This window comes from Panthera tigris, chromosome B2 (genome assembly GCF_018350195.1).
Source record: "Panthera tigris isolate Pti1 chromosome B2, P.tigris_Pti1_mat1.1, whole genome shotgun sequence".
In the NCBI taxonomy this organism is placed as follows: domain Eukaryota; kingdom Metazoa; phylum Chordata; class Mammalia; order Carnivora; family Felidae; genus Panthera; species Panthera tigris.
The window spans coordinates 91,075,172-91,094,384 of NC_056664.1; the positions used below are offsets into that span (position 1 = coordinate 91,075,172).

At 34.7% G+C, this 19,213-nt stretch overlaps 1 protein-coding gene and 1 pseudogene across 3 annotated transcripts in view; one reads left to right on the forward strand and one right to left on the reverse strand.

Moving 5' to 3' along the window:
* The window catches only part of GRIK2 (glutamate ionotropic receptor kainate type subunit 2), a 649,982-nt gene that overhangs the window by 423,529 nt on the left and 207,240 nt on the right, over positions 1 to 19,213 (forward strand). For all 3 annotated transcript variants that reach the window (XM_042986881.1, XM_042986877.1, XM_042986878.1), the window contains exon 11: positions 14,481 to 14,687. In XM_042986881.1, coding sequence (XP_042842815.1) covers positions 14,481 to 14,687 — 207 coding nt within the window. The remainder of the gene's footprint in view (positions 1 to 14,480; positions 14,688 to 19,213) is intronic.
* LOC102963265 lies at positions 8,549 to 9,376 on the reverse strand (annotated as a pseudogene).

The window sequence follows — 19,213 nt, forward strand, 5'->3', positions numbered from 1 at the left end:
AGTAGAAGTTTTGTAGGTCTTATTTTAATCTACTTATGATGGTGCAATTTTGAAAGATTTTAAGTACATAAACAAATATTATCAAGACAGGACTTTTAAAAATCTTAGAATTGGAGATAGAATTGTAGTTCATGAGATAAGATTTGGTGAGAACAACCAGAAGAATATTACAAGAGTGAGAGCTGATAAAGTCCAAACTGTGGCAATATCTGAAGGGTTGGCTATCAATCACAATATATACAGAGTAGAGAATGGAAGATCTATAGTAACAGTTTACAAACTGGAGTTTAAGAAGAGGTCAGAGGTTAGGAAGACTTTTATTTTTCTGATAAACATTGCTGGAAACATTATTGGTGTAAAAAAGCAGAATTGGAGTAATAAAAGATGCATTTAATTTTAAATATATTTAAATTTCATGTGGTATATTTATCTGGTTGACAGTTAGATATGTAGTCCCATAGCTGAAGAATGATCTGGGCTGGAGATGAGATTTGGAGTTATCAAACTAGATGGAAGTTGGCATCATGAATATAGGTGATACTGTCAACTTAGAGAGCACATGCGTATTTTCAGTGATCTACACCATTGCATATTTCTTTCCTTTCCTGGTATTTCTATGGATTCTCTTCTAAAACTTGCTACATTCTTTCTGGTTTAACAAACAACTATAAATTCAGGTCTACACAGGAAGATAAAGAAAAAGAAATACACTGTCTTTTGAGTCAGGTTCAAGAATCATTTATCCGTTTTTGAGGAGGGGTAGTTGTAAGATGACTATCATGAGACTTTCAAGACTGGTAAGTCCTGAATTATGCCAGGTACCCCCAACCTAATTTTACTATCTGATCAATATCTGATTCTCAGGTTCTGATCTTCATTTTTTCAATCCCAACTTGATTACTTGACTTTGATTCCTAATTGCTTCTCTTTATTTGAAATTTAACTGGTACTCTTAATGACAGACTATTTCCTAACCTCACCACAATAACTCAAAAAGAAAGGTACAGACTTTTTCTCCTGGTAGAAAATGTCTACATATTTTGCTTTACTGTCATCACTAACATGATTTCCCCTAGAAATCCTGAATAATGTGTGAGTCCCCAGGCCCTTATCCATTTATCAGTCAATGTATTTCATTAGGTACACTTCTTATAAGGTATTTATGCCATTAATTTATGTCATTAATTAGATGCCTAAAGAAGAATGAGTATTATTAACTTGGGTCCTATAAATTTTATGTTCTGAGTTCTCTTAGCTTTGGTTTTATGTGGTAATTGGCTAAAAAAAACCAACTCATGAGTTTGTTTTCACCATCTTGTTGAATAAACCAATATAGGACAAGCAAAATATTTTTCGCCACTTCATCTGAGAACTAATAGAAAAGAAATGCCTTTGGCACATAGCTGTTTGGAAAACATTTTTTATTGTATGTATAATATTTTATACTTCATTCAAATGTAACTAGAGCCACAGACCATAAAATATGTGCTTATTATACGTCACAGCTTTGTGTTCTTTAAAAGTGTCTAAATTTATATTGTCTTTTGCACTTTTAAATTTGCAATTTTTGGTAAATATGAAACTCTCTGACATCATAGACAAAATACCACTTTCATAATACAGCAAGTACTTTTGATGCCCTGTAGCAATAACATTCCATGTTTATTATTTGGTTACATCAGAATTTCAGAGTATGCTCTACAGTTCTGATAGGTATGTGACACAGGCACACCCTACAACTATTCTGTGATTAAGTAGTTTTTAAAATTTTTTTAATGTTTTTATTTATTTTTGACACAGAGAGAGACAGAGCATGAGCAGGGGAGGGGCAAATGGAGAGGGAGACACAGAATCTGAAGCAGGCTCCAGGCTCTGAGCTGTCAGCACAGAGCCCAAAGTGGGGGTCGAACTCACAGACTATGAGATCATGACCTGAGCTGAAGTCGGATGCCCAACCGACTGAGCCACCCAGTCGCCGCAAGTAGTTTTTGGAAAATACTGAGTTAATGTAAATTCATAAGGTTTCTTTATCACTGAATATCTAGTAAGTTCATATGTATTGTGGATATCTCAAAAGAATGAAAACATGTAGAATTTTTACATATTTTTAATTGCAGAATGTTTTCTTGAAAACAAAACTTTGGGGATGATTTCCCAGAAGAATGCACTATGGACATCATTAGGTTAGACCATAATAATTTTGAAGTTCTTGTTGATAAATATGATGAAATTTACTTATATATGCAAATCCAAGGACTGTATGATTGGATGAACCCACCAATGAACAGTATAGGAACAGACCATTCTACAATTGGTTAATACTTGGTATCTGAATTATATACCTAATTGAGAAAGGGGTTTTTTTGTAGGTTGCAAGGACAAATGGAAGTCAGAAAATCTAGGATTCTTGAGTCTGCCACTAAGTAGATGATTTTACCATGGACAGGTTACCATAACTTTATAATAAGGGTAATAATAACATGCAACTTGAAGTTTGTATTAAAGATAACAATTTGAAAAAAATATATAACATAGTTCCTGGCACAAAATTACCAGTAAATGATAATATTAAATGGATACAAAGCAATCTAAAATTAGAGTAATGAATAGTGCTCACATTTATTATTTTCCCCCAAGGCTTTCAAACATCTTCCTCTTATGAAAACTATCATTGTTTTTCTTCAGGCCACGCACCAGTAAGATTCTTCTCTATGACTTTACTCACTTCATTTCTCTTGCCGGAGCAACTCTTATTTCTCCCCATTTATCTAATTTGTACTTACTCTACAATCCATTTTTCTGGTGGCCTTTTCTCTGGGATGATTTATCTAACCATTTTGGGACATCTTTACTTTCCTTTTGCTGGCACCTAATGGTCCTTTTATCTATACAATTTATTCCTTAGGCACTTACATGAAAGCATATATTATTAATTTGCATTTTTCTGTGCAAATTCTCTATTTTCAACTAAATTAAAAAGGTGCATAAGAGAAGCAACTGTTCTAAAGTAGGTATTTTCTTTTAAATGATAGATACTCAATAAACATTTGTTGATTTTATTCGTTACAAAGGGCAGCAGCTGAATGTTAAGCTCACCATCCATTACATAAAACATATGCTGCTAACTACTACTGACCATTGATGGATAATTCTCATTGCACAACGATTTTCTTGTATGACTGTTTCACATGCATATTCAGTGGTCTCGAGGAGGTTGCCATTATCTGTTCAACCCTGGGGAAGAGTGAGGGTACAAAATCAGTTAGTATTCTAATCCATTTTTTAATCATCTTATTTCCACTCTTTTTGGAGAAATGTAAATAGAGCTAGAGGGCAGCTAATATTGGATCCTTTCTAAGACAAAGAGCCTTCAAACTCAAATTGTTGCACTGAATTATAAGAAACAGAATCCTAATGATTGAAAACTCCACTTTGCAATCATGTAATAAATCATGTCCTCCTCCTTTTGGTTTGCTTCATCACTCTCCCAAACATGTGTTCAGATTTATCCAGTAGCTAAATACTGAGAAAATACCTAAAGGGAGAATATTGGGGAAAAATTTCTAACCTCATTTCCTACATCAAAATTGACTTTTAGCTAGATGCTTAAAAATAATCTCAGGAAAGAAAATGTCATTCTAAGCAGGATATGAATTCAAACACTGATGATCCACAATGATTACATCCAGATATTTTTCTCAGAATTTTGCAGGAATAAAGATTTTCCTAACTTAAGTCCTCATGATATTATCTCCCCCTATCTTTTTCTTTGTTTGTTTGCTTCACACTTTCTAGTCACTTAGATCATACAGTGATTCAGAGAATGACTATCATTCTTTCAACATCCATATGAATCATTTTTTTCTCTCCAAAATATTTTCATTTACTCTACTCTTTGTTTAAGTCAATAGTTCATTCCTGATTGCGTATAGGACTGGCTACATAATTTCCACCCCCAGTGTAAAATGAAAGGAGGATCTCTTGTTAGAAAGGTATTAAGAATTTCAAAAGGACAGCAGCAGTCTACTAATCCTAGCAAAGTTTCTTTCACAGTGTTGGGCCCTGTCTTCTCCAATGTATATTCTTTACTCCTTTGTCATAAGTTAATTTCCCAAATATGCATGAGCTTATTTCTAAACTCGATTCTGTTCCATTGATCTGTGTGTTTGGTTTTATGCCAATACCATACTGTTTTGTTACTCTAACTTTGTAGTAGAGTTTTAAATCAGAGGATATGATACCTCTGTCCTTGTTCTTCTTTTTCAAGATTATGCAACTATTTGGGGTAATTTGTGGTTCCATACAAATTTTAGAAGTATTTGTTCTAGTTCTGTGAAAAATCTTGTGGGAATTTTGATAGAGACTGTATTGGATATGTGGATTGCTTTGGGGAATATAAACATTTTAACAATATTAATTCTTCCAGTCCATGGAGACAGACTATCTTTCCATTTATTTGTGTGTTCTTCATCTTCTTTCATAAATGTTTTTAGTTTTCACTGTTCATTTAGGTAAACAGTTTACAATTATACCCTTTTCTTCCTTTCCTGCTTACACAGAGCCTGAAGTCCAGCCAAAGGTAAATGCTTAAGGTCTTCCCAGGTCTTTCCTGAGCATACATCCTGCCATAGGCATGTGCATGGGCTTCTAGAATTCCTTGATTATGAAGGAGCATTATATAGCACTAATTCTAAGTATTTATTTCCTCAGGGAAGTATTTCTTTCTTCTGTTCAGGCATTTTGATCTGCTTCTTGTCTCTGCTGTTATCTTTCACAGGAGGAAATGGCTAATATATTTGCCACTACATGTTCATGACAACACCACTTATTAAGCAGCTTCAGCCCTCAGGAAGCTCCTGTGTAGGTGAAACAAAGCAAACCCTTGAGCCAATCCTTCAGGTCAAAACACAGAATTCCCTTCTTTGAACATGGGCCCATACCATTCTCTCTGGTACCCACAACTTGCACCAGGAATGCAGGCTGCCGTCTTCAATGCTGCCACAGAACTGGTAGTGGAGGACAATAGTTAACAGGGTACATTGATATGCCACAGAGCTCTCCTACCAAAATTCTGCAGTTTTTATCTTTACAAAGCATCCCCCGGTTGTTGTAAGTTTTTTATTAGATTCCAGAGTTCCTAAAATATGCATCCCTAAAAACTGACAGTTTTGCCAGCTTATTCATTGCTCCTATGGCTGCTTTTGCTCTACAATGGCAGTTGGGTGCTTGCAACTTTACTATCCACAAAGACAAAAATATTCACTACCTGATTTTTCAGTGAAAATTTGCTGACCTCTATACTAGAAATCTTTATATAGAATTAACATAACAATGTTTAATGAATGCATAGATGGATGGGTTGGTAGATAAAATATTAGGTGAAAAACAAAAATATTTTACATTTATATTTTATCATGAAGTTATCAAATGTAGATATAGGTAGCTGCATGTATTTTGTTAAACTTAGAATTGTACTGTAGAAGAGAATGGTAATTCATTGACCATCTTTATAGTTGCTGTTTTTACTTATAGGTCACTATTCCATACAGACATGATGGTGGCTACTTAAAATCAAAACATGCTAATTGGAAATATACATTAGTATTAGAAAGCATTATTATATCATAAGTTGTTGTTGTTTCCAGGTCACATTGTACATTATGTATTCCTAATCTACCCAGAAGTATCTCCTATGAGGGCAGTAGTATAGACCATATTCAGATAGTTACAGTGAGTTGATAACTTGTTTGTTGGGGGAAATACCCATCTTCTTAGTATTACTGTCCATGATAATGTCCTTTCATCCTTAATCCTCCTTTTAAAGGAATAATTTTCCACTTTGCATTCTTTTGAACATTCCAGGGCAAGATGTTGAGGTCTGCTTTTTAATCCCTTATGTTAATGTGTAAGTTGTATAGTTTTACAGAGCTGACTCACCTTCCCCAGGAGCCAATGGCAGCAGAATCATTGCCCCTACCCTTCATGATGCCCATTCATTAGCCTTCCACTTCCAATCAGCTTCACAGCCTCCATCTTGATCTCCACACTCTTTAAAAACCAAGTTGCTCTATTGTAGTATTATTACTTAATGCTTTTAGTCTGAGGGCAGTGATAGGATACACAGAGTATGTATATAAGACTAAGAAAATTGAGGGAGATAAATGATTCTCAGGAACACATAAACTGCTCAGTTTTAAGTTTAATCTCTATAATTTTATTTTAACCTGATGTTATTATTGTAACCATTTTGCCCTTTTCATTTGACCCATAAGAATGCTATTTTTTAAAAAGGGTATTGGTTGGGGCACCCGGGTGGCTTAGTTAGTTAAGTGTCTGACTCTTGATTTCAACTCAGGTCATGATCTTATGGTTTGTGAGTTTGAGCCCCATGTTGGGCTCTGTGCTGGCAGAGTGGAGCCTGCTTAGGCTTCAATCTTTCTCTCTCTCTCTCAAAATAAAATAAATTAAAAAATAGAAAAATAAAAAAGGTGTGTGTGTGTGTGTGTAACAGAGAGAGAGAGGGAGGGAGGGAGAGAACCCTATATTCATTAAGGAAAAATTGAGACACATTAAAAATATCTCTTAAATGCTTATACTGTTTTTAATTGAGAATATTGTTACCCATAGCAACTGGAGTTTCAGCTGGTTGCCATTGAAAAGTTGTTTTGTTATGAGGGTAAATTCAGAACAAGATTGAGGCTGAGTATCCATTTCTGTTTTCCCAAATAAATTATTTAAGGGCCACAGTGTCATAGGTCCTGCTCTAAAATAAAACATAATCATGTATTTCAAAGGTATACTGTATGTTGATATTTCCTCTCTGGTAATTAATGAAGCAAAGTAGCCTTGTGAATGATACAGAATATTATAAAATAGACAAGAATCTCAAATTCACTACTAGACTGGGAGTTCCAGAAGGGCAGAAACTTTTCTGTATTGTTTTGTTTTTCACTGTTGTATATCTGATGCCTAAAATGGTACACAATAGTCAATATGTATTTGAATAAATAAATAAATTAGTTTAGCCTTATCATTGAAATGGCAAGGGATAGTTTATACATCTATAAAATTAAATTGCATTTTTATGTACCTATCTTTTGAATATCATGAGTATGGCAATGATAGTTCAGGGGTTAGCATATGAAAAAATAATTTAGGTCTAGATAAGGTCTGAAGGATATGTGAGTTACAACTTAAGAATTTTAAAGTTTTATTATATTTAAATAAAACATTTTGGTCCCCTCAACCTTAAAACATATTTTACTTTTTTAGAACTTCATTTTGGTTATATTCTTTGCCAACTCCCAGTCTAATGCAGATAAAAATACATGAGTTATTGGGTTCCTTAAAACTGGGTTTGATAGTGGAAATGCTGACAAATCTTTATTACAGATGCCAGTGAAATGAAGTGCTTTTACCTCTAGCAAATGCTGATGTGGAGATTTAAGACTATATGAGAAATCAGTAAAGTTGCCCAGGAGAGTTTTATCATATTATTCATTGAACTCAGTATGTGGTACAGTAATTGCTTCTGGTACCATTTTTCTTTTCCTACATGAGGTTATTATTTATCCTTGTGCTGTATGAAACAGAGAAAGAGAGTCTAAAGGAGAGTCATAACTGGATGTAAACTATCTTGTGACACAATGTAGCTGGAGATAGGAATCACAACTGGAAAATGGTGTCTTACTTATCAGAATTAAATATAGGAAGAATGATATTTGACATTGTGGAGACCCATAAATATTAAAAAGATGCACTCAGACCACATTTTTTTCCAGTGATATGAAAACCTGTTTAAAATATATATCTAAATAGACTTTAATCTCACAGGGATCAACAAATTTATTTGCCCCTGACAGAAGTTTTCTTATTAGCTTATAGGTGGTGGAAATCAAGTTAATAGGTAGGATAGTTACTAGGAAAAGCTGAATTAATGAGAATTAAGTAGCATAACAATCTTTAAAATTTTTTTCTCTGCTTTTGTATTTTGTGCACATATATCCATCATGTGCCTCAAATATATTTCATTAAGCAGTAACTTAATTTTTTTCTAATGTGCAAGTGAGTTTGTGTGAAAGACATACCATAAATATTTTGGAACAAAGATTTTAAAGAGACAATGATGACTTAATAATGCAAATGCAGTTTTTAGACACGCATATTACTACCTTAATCTGTTAGGCTTAAAATTGCTATTTTCACAAATTCTTGAAGAACTTTTATGTTAAAAATGTATTCTTTCTGGGGCCCCTGGGGGGCTCAGTCACGGAAGCGTCCGACTCTTGGTTTCAGCTCAGGTAATGATCTTACCGTTCATGAGCTGGAGCCCTCCATCAGACTGTGTGCTGACAGTGCGGAGTCTGCTTGGGATTCTTTTTCCTTCTATCTCTCTCTCTGCCCCAGCTGCACTCTCTTTCTCTCAACAAAAATAAAGAAACTTAGAATAATTAAAAAATGTGTTCTTACTTGGAAAGGAGGTCATTCGTGATGAATGAATTTTTTGGATTACATATTTACTACTTTTTTTTTACACAAATAAGATTTTTTATTTGTCACCATTAAATGTCTGAATTGTAAAAGATTCTTGGACTGATGGCTCATATCCATCAGCTCATTCAACTTTAGCACCGGTCTCATCCCCAGTAGCTTTTCCAGAACTACTACCTTCACCATGAAGCCCCGTGAGCTTTCTGAATTCAAACGGGCTTCTTCAGCATTTTTACTTTTCTAATGAAGACATCATGAAGTGGATAAATAGACTGACAAGCCTTCTCTATGTCTTTTCCGATGCTGTCTGGAATCAATTTATTGACAACTTCTTTCAAGCCATTTGTCTGCACCTCTTGGGTCATAATTTTCATCATCTCTTTCCGAATTTGGTGGATCTGTTGGTGCTGAGCATAAGAGGTCTTCCGAATCTGATTGTTGCATTTTTTAGTAAAGCTGACACAAAAGAGAGGAAGCAAATACCCATCGGTAGCCTTGACATCAACGTGAGCTTTAATCATGGTCTGCTGTTTTTTGACCATGGAGCACATTTTGTCCCCGGGTAAGATCCATGCCATGGAAATTAGGCAGTTTTTGCCCTGAACATCTTCAGTAATTAGCTTGAATTTCCTAAATGCAATTTCATTATTCTGCAGATTAGCAAGGCTTACTTCAAACACATGACCCTTAAGGCCATCAGATGCGATTTTGGTTCCTTGAGTTCTCGTGACTAGTGTTTTTCTAGTATTTCTTATATTAGACATTGCTGGTGCTTTTACATCATACCAATCTTTCTTTGAAAATGGATCAACCACTTTCTTCTTGGCTCCCTTTTTGCCGCCATTCGTAAGGAGCTTGTTCTTGCCTACTGCCATGGTGCTGCTCAGGGAGCGAAAAGGGGTATATTTACTACTTTTCTGCAATGTGGTTTTGATTGCATTGTTCAATTAGTAAATGTATTACCATTTTGCATGCATTACATTACCCTAGCGGCTAATCTCAGTGATGGAAAAAATAATAAAGTCATACAATATATATTAAGTTATCTAATGAGCTATGTGCAAATTATGCATTCAAATGGAGTTTGGAAATTATCATTAGAAGTCATTTAATATAGAAAGTATACTGTGGAGGCAAATATTCCAATAATCTGACTCTCTAGTTTGTATGCTGGGTATTGATCTTGGCAAAAGCACTCTTGCCGTCAGTTTCTTCATTTGTAAAATAGAAATAATAATATTATGGACTTATGGCTATAATGAGAAATAAATAAGTTTATCCAAGGGAAGCACCCAGAACAGTGTCTGGTACAAAGTATAGGTGCTGGAAAATATTAGATAGTTCTATTATTTAGTGTATAGATCTTAACAAATCATCAATATTTTGAGAGTTTTAAATTAAAAAAAAACATTTATTTATAAATCAAAAACTGAATGAAATCAAAATATTAATTCAATAGATTTAATGTATTGTACCCACATGCTTCTTTTGATTCACATTCTACCAGTCCCAAATTCTCAGGCAGTCCCATTTTCTGCAGAGGAATATGGTATGTTCTTGTCAAATCTCTAACCTTCTGCCCATGGGTTAGGAAACTGAGGATTTGTTACCACCATACCTGAAACTCATAGGAGAATTTCCCTGTCTTATAATTTTTTCTTTCAAGTTCAGTTTCCTTTGGCTTTGACAGTTGACCAGAGCAATCCATTTACATTCTGTTCAGTATGGAAGTCATTTTACTTGTTTTCTGCTATGTACCCGATGATGTTTGGTCTTTTTGATGCAAATTTAAGTAATTATCATGCCATATAAGTTGCTTAACTCTAGTTCAGAAGATAAATGTGTATATATGTGTATGTGTGTATATATGTGTATATGTATATAATATAATATAATATATATGTGTATATATATATATATATATATACACATATATATTATATTATATATTCATTCCAAGGTATAAGGGGCACTTAAATTGTCATCCATGGAAATGTTTTACCTAACTTAGAAGACTAGCATGCCTCTAAGAGTAGAGAGGAGGGGCGCCTGGGTAACTCAGTCGGTTGAGTGTCCAACTTCAGCTCAGGTCATGATCTCACGGTTCATGAGTTTGAGCCCCGCATTGGGCTCTGTGCTGACAGCTCAGAGCCTGGAGCCTGCTTCGGATTCTGTGTCCCACCCCCTCTCCTCTGCCCCACCCCTGCTTGTGCTCTGTCTCTCTCTGTCTTTCTAAAATGAATAAACAAAAAAAATTAAAAAAAGAAGAGTAGAGAGGAAAAATGGGTATAATAGTCACAGGGGTGGAAGAAGACTGTATTTGTCACATTTGTAGTATTCTCTGTGCCCCTGGAGAATAAATTTTATATGTGATCACATAGTACTAAAAATTAGGATCCTTACTGTCCTTTACCTCATGGCAAGCCTAAATATCTAGCTTTGATTTTAGTTACAAATTAATTTCTGTTTCCTATGTGTTTGATCTAATTCCATTTCAAACTCCAGTACATGTAGATTTTCTACAAATGCTCTTATGGTGTAGAAAGCAACATAAAATAATGGGGAAAGTATGTATTTTGGAATTTAGAAAACCTGAGTTCTTAGCTGAGTCCCTTCTTAGCTTTTATCTCTTAGCTATGTGACCTCTCTGAAAAATGACTATTAATAAAATAAGCTAGTAAAATAGTCCTAATACAGTAGTTCTACTAGTAATTAAAATACCCTAACTAGTAAAATAGTCTACATATTAAAATAGTTCTAATAAAACTCCATTGAAGTATATGAAAAGATGTTCAATATCATATGTCCTTAGGGAATTTTGAATTAAAGCAGCAGTGAAAAACCAATACATACCTATTAGAATGGCCAAAAGCCAGAGCACTGGATATTGAAGAAATGGGCAAAAGATATGAAAAGACATTTCCAGAAAGAAGATATCCAGATGACTAACAGACACATGAAAAAATGCTCAACATCACTCATTGTCGGGAAAATACAAATCAAAACCACAATGAGATACCACCTCACACCTGTCAGAATGGCTAAAATGAACAACTCAGGCAACGTTAGAAGTTGGCGAGGATGAGAAGAAAGAGGAACCCTTTTGAACTATTGGTGGGAATGCAAACTGGTGCAGCCACTCTGGTAAACAGTTTGGAGTTTCCTTAAAAAATTAAAAATAGAACTACCCAATGGCCCAGCAATTGCACTTAGTAGGTATTTATCCAAAGATACAGGAGTGCTGATTCGAACTGGCACATGCACCCCGATGTTTACAGCAGCACTGTTGACAATAGCCAAAGTATGGATAGAACCCAAATGTCCATCAACTGATAAATATAATGGAATATCACTCGGCAATCAAAAAGAATGAAATCTTGCCATTTGCAACAACGTGGGTGGAACTAGAGTATATCATGCTAAGCTAAATAGGTCAGAAAAAGATAAATATCATATGATTTCACACATGTGGAATTTAAGAAACAAAACAGAAGAACATAGGGGAAGGGAAGCAAAAAAAGATAAAAACAGAGAAGAAGACAAACCTTAAGATTCTCTTAAATACACAGAACAAACTGAGGGTTGCTGGCAGGGTGTTGGGTGGGGAAATGGGCTAAAAGGGCAAGGGGCATTAAGGAGGACCTTGTTGGGATGAGCACTGGGTGTTGTATGTAAATGATGAATCACTAAAATCTATTCCTGAAATCATTATTACACTATATGTTAACTAACTTGGATTTACATTAAAAATAAATAAATAAATGAATGTTGTATTTTATGCTCAGTAGCTTGCCTTTATAATTTTAATGGTGTCTTTCACAAAGCAAAAAAAAATGTAATTGTTATAAAGTCCAATTTTCACTTTTTTTCTTCTATGATTGTGCATTTTTCGTCAGGTCTAAAGATTTTCTCTTATGCTTTTTAAAATAATTGTTTTTAATGTTTATTTATTTTTGAGAGAGATAGAGCATGAGAGAGGAAGGGCCAGAGAGAGAAGGAGACACAGAATCTGAAGCAGACTCCAGGCTCCAGGCTCCGAGCTGTCAGCACAGAGCCAGATGTGGGGCTCAAACTCATAGACTGCGAGATCATGACCTGAGCCAAGTTGGATGCTTAACTGACTGAGCCTCCCAGGCGCCACTCTCCTATGCTTTTATTTTCTAAAAGTTTAATGGCTTTTATATTTAAATATTCAAAATTTTATTTATAGTGGATATATATATATATATATATAGAGAGAGAGAGAGAGAGAGAGAGCGCGTGCTGAAGGAGAAGCAGTGTTATCAAGATGTGGGTCCAATAAAGCAAAAAGTTGAAGGGAATTCCAAAAATTAGTTACAAATGTGGAACAATGTGCTGATCTCTAAGCAAGAGTTCTTTAGCACAGAGTTCAGTGTGTAGGAGTGTCAGAAGGACAGCACACTGGTCAGGTTGGAGTGTGTATGAAATAGTACAGGGATAAGCCAGGTCAACAGTGATGGGAAGAAAAATGGAATTAGTCTTGTTTCTGAGATGAGTGTGGACAAGAGGACACATTACTATCATATCTAAAATGTCCTTAGGTGTGATGACCCTCATGGGATGAGTATTGTTCTCCCAGGGTTGGGAGGAGGGTGGTCATCTTTCTAGATGGACTGGCATGGCAGCCTTTTAAGTTTTTCCACTTTGCAGTGTCTTTTTCTGAGAGCACCTTCCAGAGGCTTTACCCATAGTCAAATAGAAATAAGTAGTACTGCCAACTGCACTCTGGATACCAGATATCTGGATACAGATACATGTTCCACCTGCCCCCACGAAAGTATGCTAATGCACGGATTCTCTTAGTACTTAATTAAACATGTGAATTTTTAACAGGGCCTGTTATTCAGAGCCTTACAGGACTTGGCTCCTCATTCTTTCTACATTTCTGACCTTGTTCAACTAATTCCCTCACTTACTGGATGTGATTCCTGTCACACTGATGGCTGTAGTCCTCTTTCTGGAACACTCCAGTGTCATATTGGCCTTAAGGCTTTTACTTGCTGTATCCTTGACCTGAAGTTCTCTTCTGTCAGATTTTCAAATGACTAGATTCTTTTTCATCTTTTAGTTTCTACTTCATCTCTCATCTCCTCATCAAAGACTTCCAGACATATTTCTCAATTTTGTCTTGTTTTCTCTTATCTTGCCAAGTACCTTGAGGTTGTTCTGTATCCTATTCCCCTATTTTATGTTTTTATGCCATTTATCAGTATCAGAAATTATGTGTTCTACTTGTTTAGGCATTTATTATTTATTTCCTCATATATATCATGAACTTTATGACTCAGAAATTTCTCTTTCATATAGAGGAGGGCTGGCTCATAGTAGACGCGTCATAAAATATTGTTGGATGAATGTATAAACACTTGACAAGTGTTTCTTTTTCTATATTCCAAAGTAAGCTACTATTTCTTTTTCTATAAATAAATATAGTGGTTATGATTTTCATGGTTGTTTGGACAAACTGTGTAATATTTAAAAGTCCATACTACAGTTTTTAACACATAGTAGGCAATTAGGCAGTAGTTTGTTTTTTTTTTCATTTTTCCATCAATATATCCCACTGAAATAGCACAGTAGATATTGACTAAATGATATAATTCAAACTGGGGTATTGTAATCATGTGAAATTATATCTTACGTATTACATATTTTATGGCATATATCGCATTATATACTTTCCCTTATATATGACATAAGATACATGATATGGGATATGTGACATATTATATTTTTATTAGATAGTAATGATGAAATTATTATAGTTAAATATTCTCCTTTGAAGCACAAATATTCCAAAAGTAATCTGCCTTCTTAGGTTTTCAAACTATGTTAATTACAATTAGGAAAAAATAAAATTGTCTGTATTTCTAAATTAATGTGAAATATTCTATCTTCTAAGGAAAGCTTTAATTCTGATAGTTTCATGATTAACTATTATTTCCTACCTTCATGTTTACTGTTTCCAGGAAGAACCCTATGTCTTGTTTAAGAAGTCTGACAAACCTCTCTATGGGAATGATCGATTTGAGGGCTATTGTATTGACCTCCTCAGAGAGTTATCTACAATCCTTGGCTTTACATATGAAATTAGGCTTGTGGAGGATGGGAAATATGGAGCCCAAGATGATGCCAATGGACAATGGAATGGAATGGTCCGTGAACTGATTGATCACGTAAGCCTTTTTTCTCATTTTTATCATTACCTTTGGTAGATGGCTAAAATATTTACTTTTTAAAAGGTTTTTGATGGTCAAGGGTTAATAATGGCAAAGAGCGGTAATATATTTCAAGTATGTATTTCCTTAAATAATTATTTTCAAAGTATGTCTTATTTTTGCCCTTAAATATAAACAATCTAAGAGGGATGTATGGTTCTATTAGAGAGAGTCGTCTGTTTTAAATTCACTAGTATTTAGTGATTTAATATCTTGAAATATTTAGTCCTAATTTGCAAATTATAATGTGGTTTCCCAACAATTTATTTCTTTTTCACTTTTATAATACTGACTTCATAATCAATAGAAGGAATGATGATGCGAACTCTAAATTTTATGATAAAAATTTTCTGGATTAGGGTAGGTTACTTCTTATCTTTAGAGATGAGAGAAATCTATATGCAAAAAGAATAGAATAAAGATACTGTGTAAAATAAAGTATTTTAAGTGTATTAATTTGGCGATAGACATTTTATTTATTTAGTTAGTTAGTTGAATAAAGCCAGACATTCCTTCTTTGGTCAAGAAAGCATTATTTTATAATTTCTTAGTTGGCCAGTGTCGATTAATTCATCTCTTTGAAATAAACTCTTATTTTTTAAAAATAATAGTAATATTACATTTGGCTTTGTGTTTTGTAACATTTAAGTTTATTTTGACATTTTCCATAATATTAAGGCATGTAATTATTGCCAAATATCTACAAAGTAACAAAATATATTTTGCTTTTAAAAAACCATGAAAACTGTACCCTAAATTAAAGTCCTTACTAATGGAAGTAGCAAAAATAGGCAGTTTTCACAACATTTTGAAGATATTTCATTGCTATTAATTATAAAGTTTATTATCAAGAGTAAAGGAATAAGGGAGATCTGTCTCTATCTCTATCTATCTATCTATCTATCTATCTATCTATCTATCATCTATCTATCAGGGGATGTTAGGGTTTGGTTAGAAGCAGAATAACAAAACAAATAAACAATTATCATTAAACTTATTTTTCTTTAATCTTCAACATATTAATTATTTGAAATTTACTCAATAAGGTCCTGAGGTTCTAGGCTTAATCAGTTATTTCTAAAAACTTATGCATAAATGGTCCATTTATATTTTACTTTGTAAAATCTATTAAAGATGATGAAAATGTATATGATTTGGAATCAGATATGAAACCTTAAACTTTATGTTCACTTATATTACTGTAGCAGCAACCATCAGAAATCTAATTCAAGCTGGTTTAAGCAAAAATGTTAACTTGTTTGTTTGCATCTTTGTAAAGTCCAGAGGTAGTGTGGCTGGATTTAGAATATCAAGATTTAGTTTACCTGGTATTTTGCCTCAATGTAGTCTTTGTTTCTCTGTATTTGTTTTACTCTTAGACATGTGCCTCTGAACAGATGGCAAGAACAATTGCTACCGACAGTTCTAGATCAACCATCCAAGTAGAAGTAAAACACCTGGACCCTATAATTCAATCAAGGGACCCCAAATTTGGTTTCATTGGCCAGACCAAGGTCATAAACTAGATTCTGAACCAATTATCCCATTTAGAAGGAAGTGCTATTCTTGGGGTGCCTGGGTGGCTCAGTTGTTTATGCATCCGACTCTTGGTTTTGGCACAGGTCATGATCTCATGGTGTGTGAGTTCGAGCCACACATCAGGCTCCATGCTGACAGTGTGGTGCCTGCTTGGGATTCTCTCTCTCCCTCTCTCTCTGTCCTTCCCCTGCTGTCTCTCTCTCTCTCTCTCTCTCTCTCTCTCTCTCTCTCTCTCAAAAATAAATAAACTTAAAAATAATTTTTTAAAAAAGGAAGGAAGTGCTATTCTCACTGGATAGCTTGGAGGCAATATATTCACACAAGAAATTGGGAGGTGGGGGTGAATCCCTTTTAAAACCACATAGATTTAGATTTGAGGAACTGTGAATTTTTAAAGGAAAATTAGGGTGTTTATACAGGAAGAGTGTAAAATGGATTCTGCACATACCAATACAAATGTATATCCAGCATCAAACCTTTGCATACGTAGCCTATTTTTTTTCAAAGAAATTAAAAGTAGAAAATGAAGGTTAGGAAATAATGATTTAGATCTATGGCATAAAAGAGGATGGCACCCAAAATGAAGGAATAGTAAGGGGGATTCTATCAGTTGATATTTGTTTCTCAAGAAAATTATTTGTAGTATTGGATTGAGACCACTGATGAGGGCTTCAAGTTACTGAATCATTTTATTCTTCTTAGTGCCATAACTTTCACTTCACCTTTTATTTTTCCTTTAGTAGAGTACTATTCTGTCCTAGTATCCACTTTCTTGGTGCCTTCCTCATGTTTCATATTGCCAACCAAGCCTTGGTTATTAATATTTAGCATGAGTCATATTAAACTAGAATGATGATTATAGTCAATATATTTTTCTTTGTACAACCTCACCCTGGTTTGCATATTTATGAATATGCTAATTTCAACACAAAGTAGTAACTCTTCCTGATAATCAGATAAATATCCTAAACTTCTTGCTCTCCTTGCTTTCTTTGGATAAGCTTATCTTCTCTCATAGCTTGATTACCATGCTCAAACTGAAATTTCACTATTCTGCATCTTTAGGCGTGAGCCTTAGATGCATATATCAACCTACCTCTGTTATATTTTTTGCTTAAATATTTCATAAACATCTCAAAGATAGAATATTCCAGACTGAATTTATTGTTTATATTTCTTAAACCTTTTCTTTCTGAAGAATTTCTTCTATCAGTACATGGAGCAATGATTCAATAGGTTCCCTAAGCCAAAATTTAGTAGTGATTTTTCGATTATTTCTCACTCCATCATGTTTTATTGAGTGTGGTCCTTAAATAATTTTTTTAATGATTATTTATTTTTGAGAGAGACAGAGACAGAGAGTGAATGGGGGAGGGACAGAGAGAGAGGGAGACACAGAATCTGAAGCAGGCTCCAGGCTCTGACCTTGTCAGCACAGAGAAGGACACAGGGCTCAAACTCACAAACCATGAGGTCATGACCTGAGCGAAAGTCAGATACTTAACTGACTGAGCCACCCAGAGCCCCTGTCCTTAAATAATTTTGAAACCTGCTCACTTATCTCCATCTCCACTGTTACCTGGAATAATATCCCAATATGAGGATCTTTCCTTTCTAATACATTATCTGTATATATATCCATTATCTATCTTTCATCTATCTATCTATCTATCTATCTATCTATCTATCTATCTATATCATTCAACTAGGATGTTGTTTCAGAAGAAGAAATCTGATCATACTTTTCTCTTGCATAAAATCTGTCAGTAGTTTCCATTGTCCTAACAATATAGCACCAACTATATAATATATTTATAATACTTCCACACTTGGTTGTTGTATATCTGTTATGGAAATCTTCTTTTTACCCTCCAGATGTACTCTCAGATCTTCTCCACCATGCTTTTTGTATTGGGAGGTTGTCTTACATGGAGTAAATCAACAGGGCTCCCAGTAAGAGATCCAAGGGAAGGAGGAGAGTGAGGTCAGAATATTTATTTCCCTCCTTGCTCCCTGAGATGTTGGCTTGAGCTGGCTGTGTGCCTACAAGGAATGCCAGTTTCTTATTATGAGGCCTGATCTATACAAATCTATCTCCTGTTCTCAGTTCCAATTTACACCCTACATAGGTTGGTTTCTTCAGATCTCAGGATGGTTATAGCTTAGGTGCTATTAGCCTTGGGTTCCTGCACCATCCCTTAAAACTTCTCAACACCAGTGGTCCTTGAAATATGTTCCACACACCTGTAGATCAATTTCACTTGCAAACTTGTTAGAAATGCAAATTTTCAGGCCCTAACCTAGAACTACTAGATCTATAACTCTGGGGTGGAGCCCAGCAATCTTTCTTTCAGCAAGCCCTAATGGTGATTCTGATGTTCGCTGAGATTTGAGAATCAATATTCTACCCTCCACCCGGACTTGTGTAATTAATTTTTCTCTTTGTAAACAGATCCTATTCAGTTATCATTTGAGTGTGCCATCTTTTTTCTGTTGAGAAGCTAACTGGTACACCTCTCTATATTTCATCTATTTTGTCCTCTCCAACCAAACCCAGGTGGACTTTTTTCAGCCTTGTTCTCTTTTAAAGCTTTTAGGCTAGTTCTCTGACTGTACCACTCTCTTCAACCTCCACCCAAATCACCTCATCTGAATTACTTCTACTTAACTTCAGATATACTTGTCCAGTGATGCTTCCCTACCCCACCCCAGGAAGCCCACCTGCTATGAGCTTCCACACTACCCTTCTTGCATAACATCTGTCACACTTTAATTACCAGCTTAATATTTGTCATATTTATTTGTATGTATGTTGTATGGTAGTTAAGAAATCAATCAAGACTATTTCAGGTACAAGTGTCAGAAACATGGCTAAAAATAGCTTACACAGATATACTTTAAAAAATATCTCATATTACTAAAAAAGTCCTATGGTGGTTCTCATT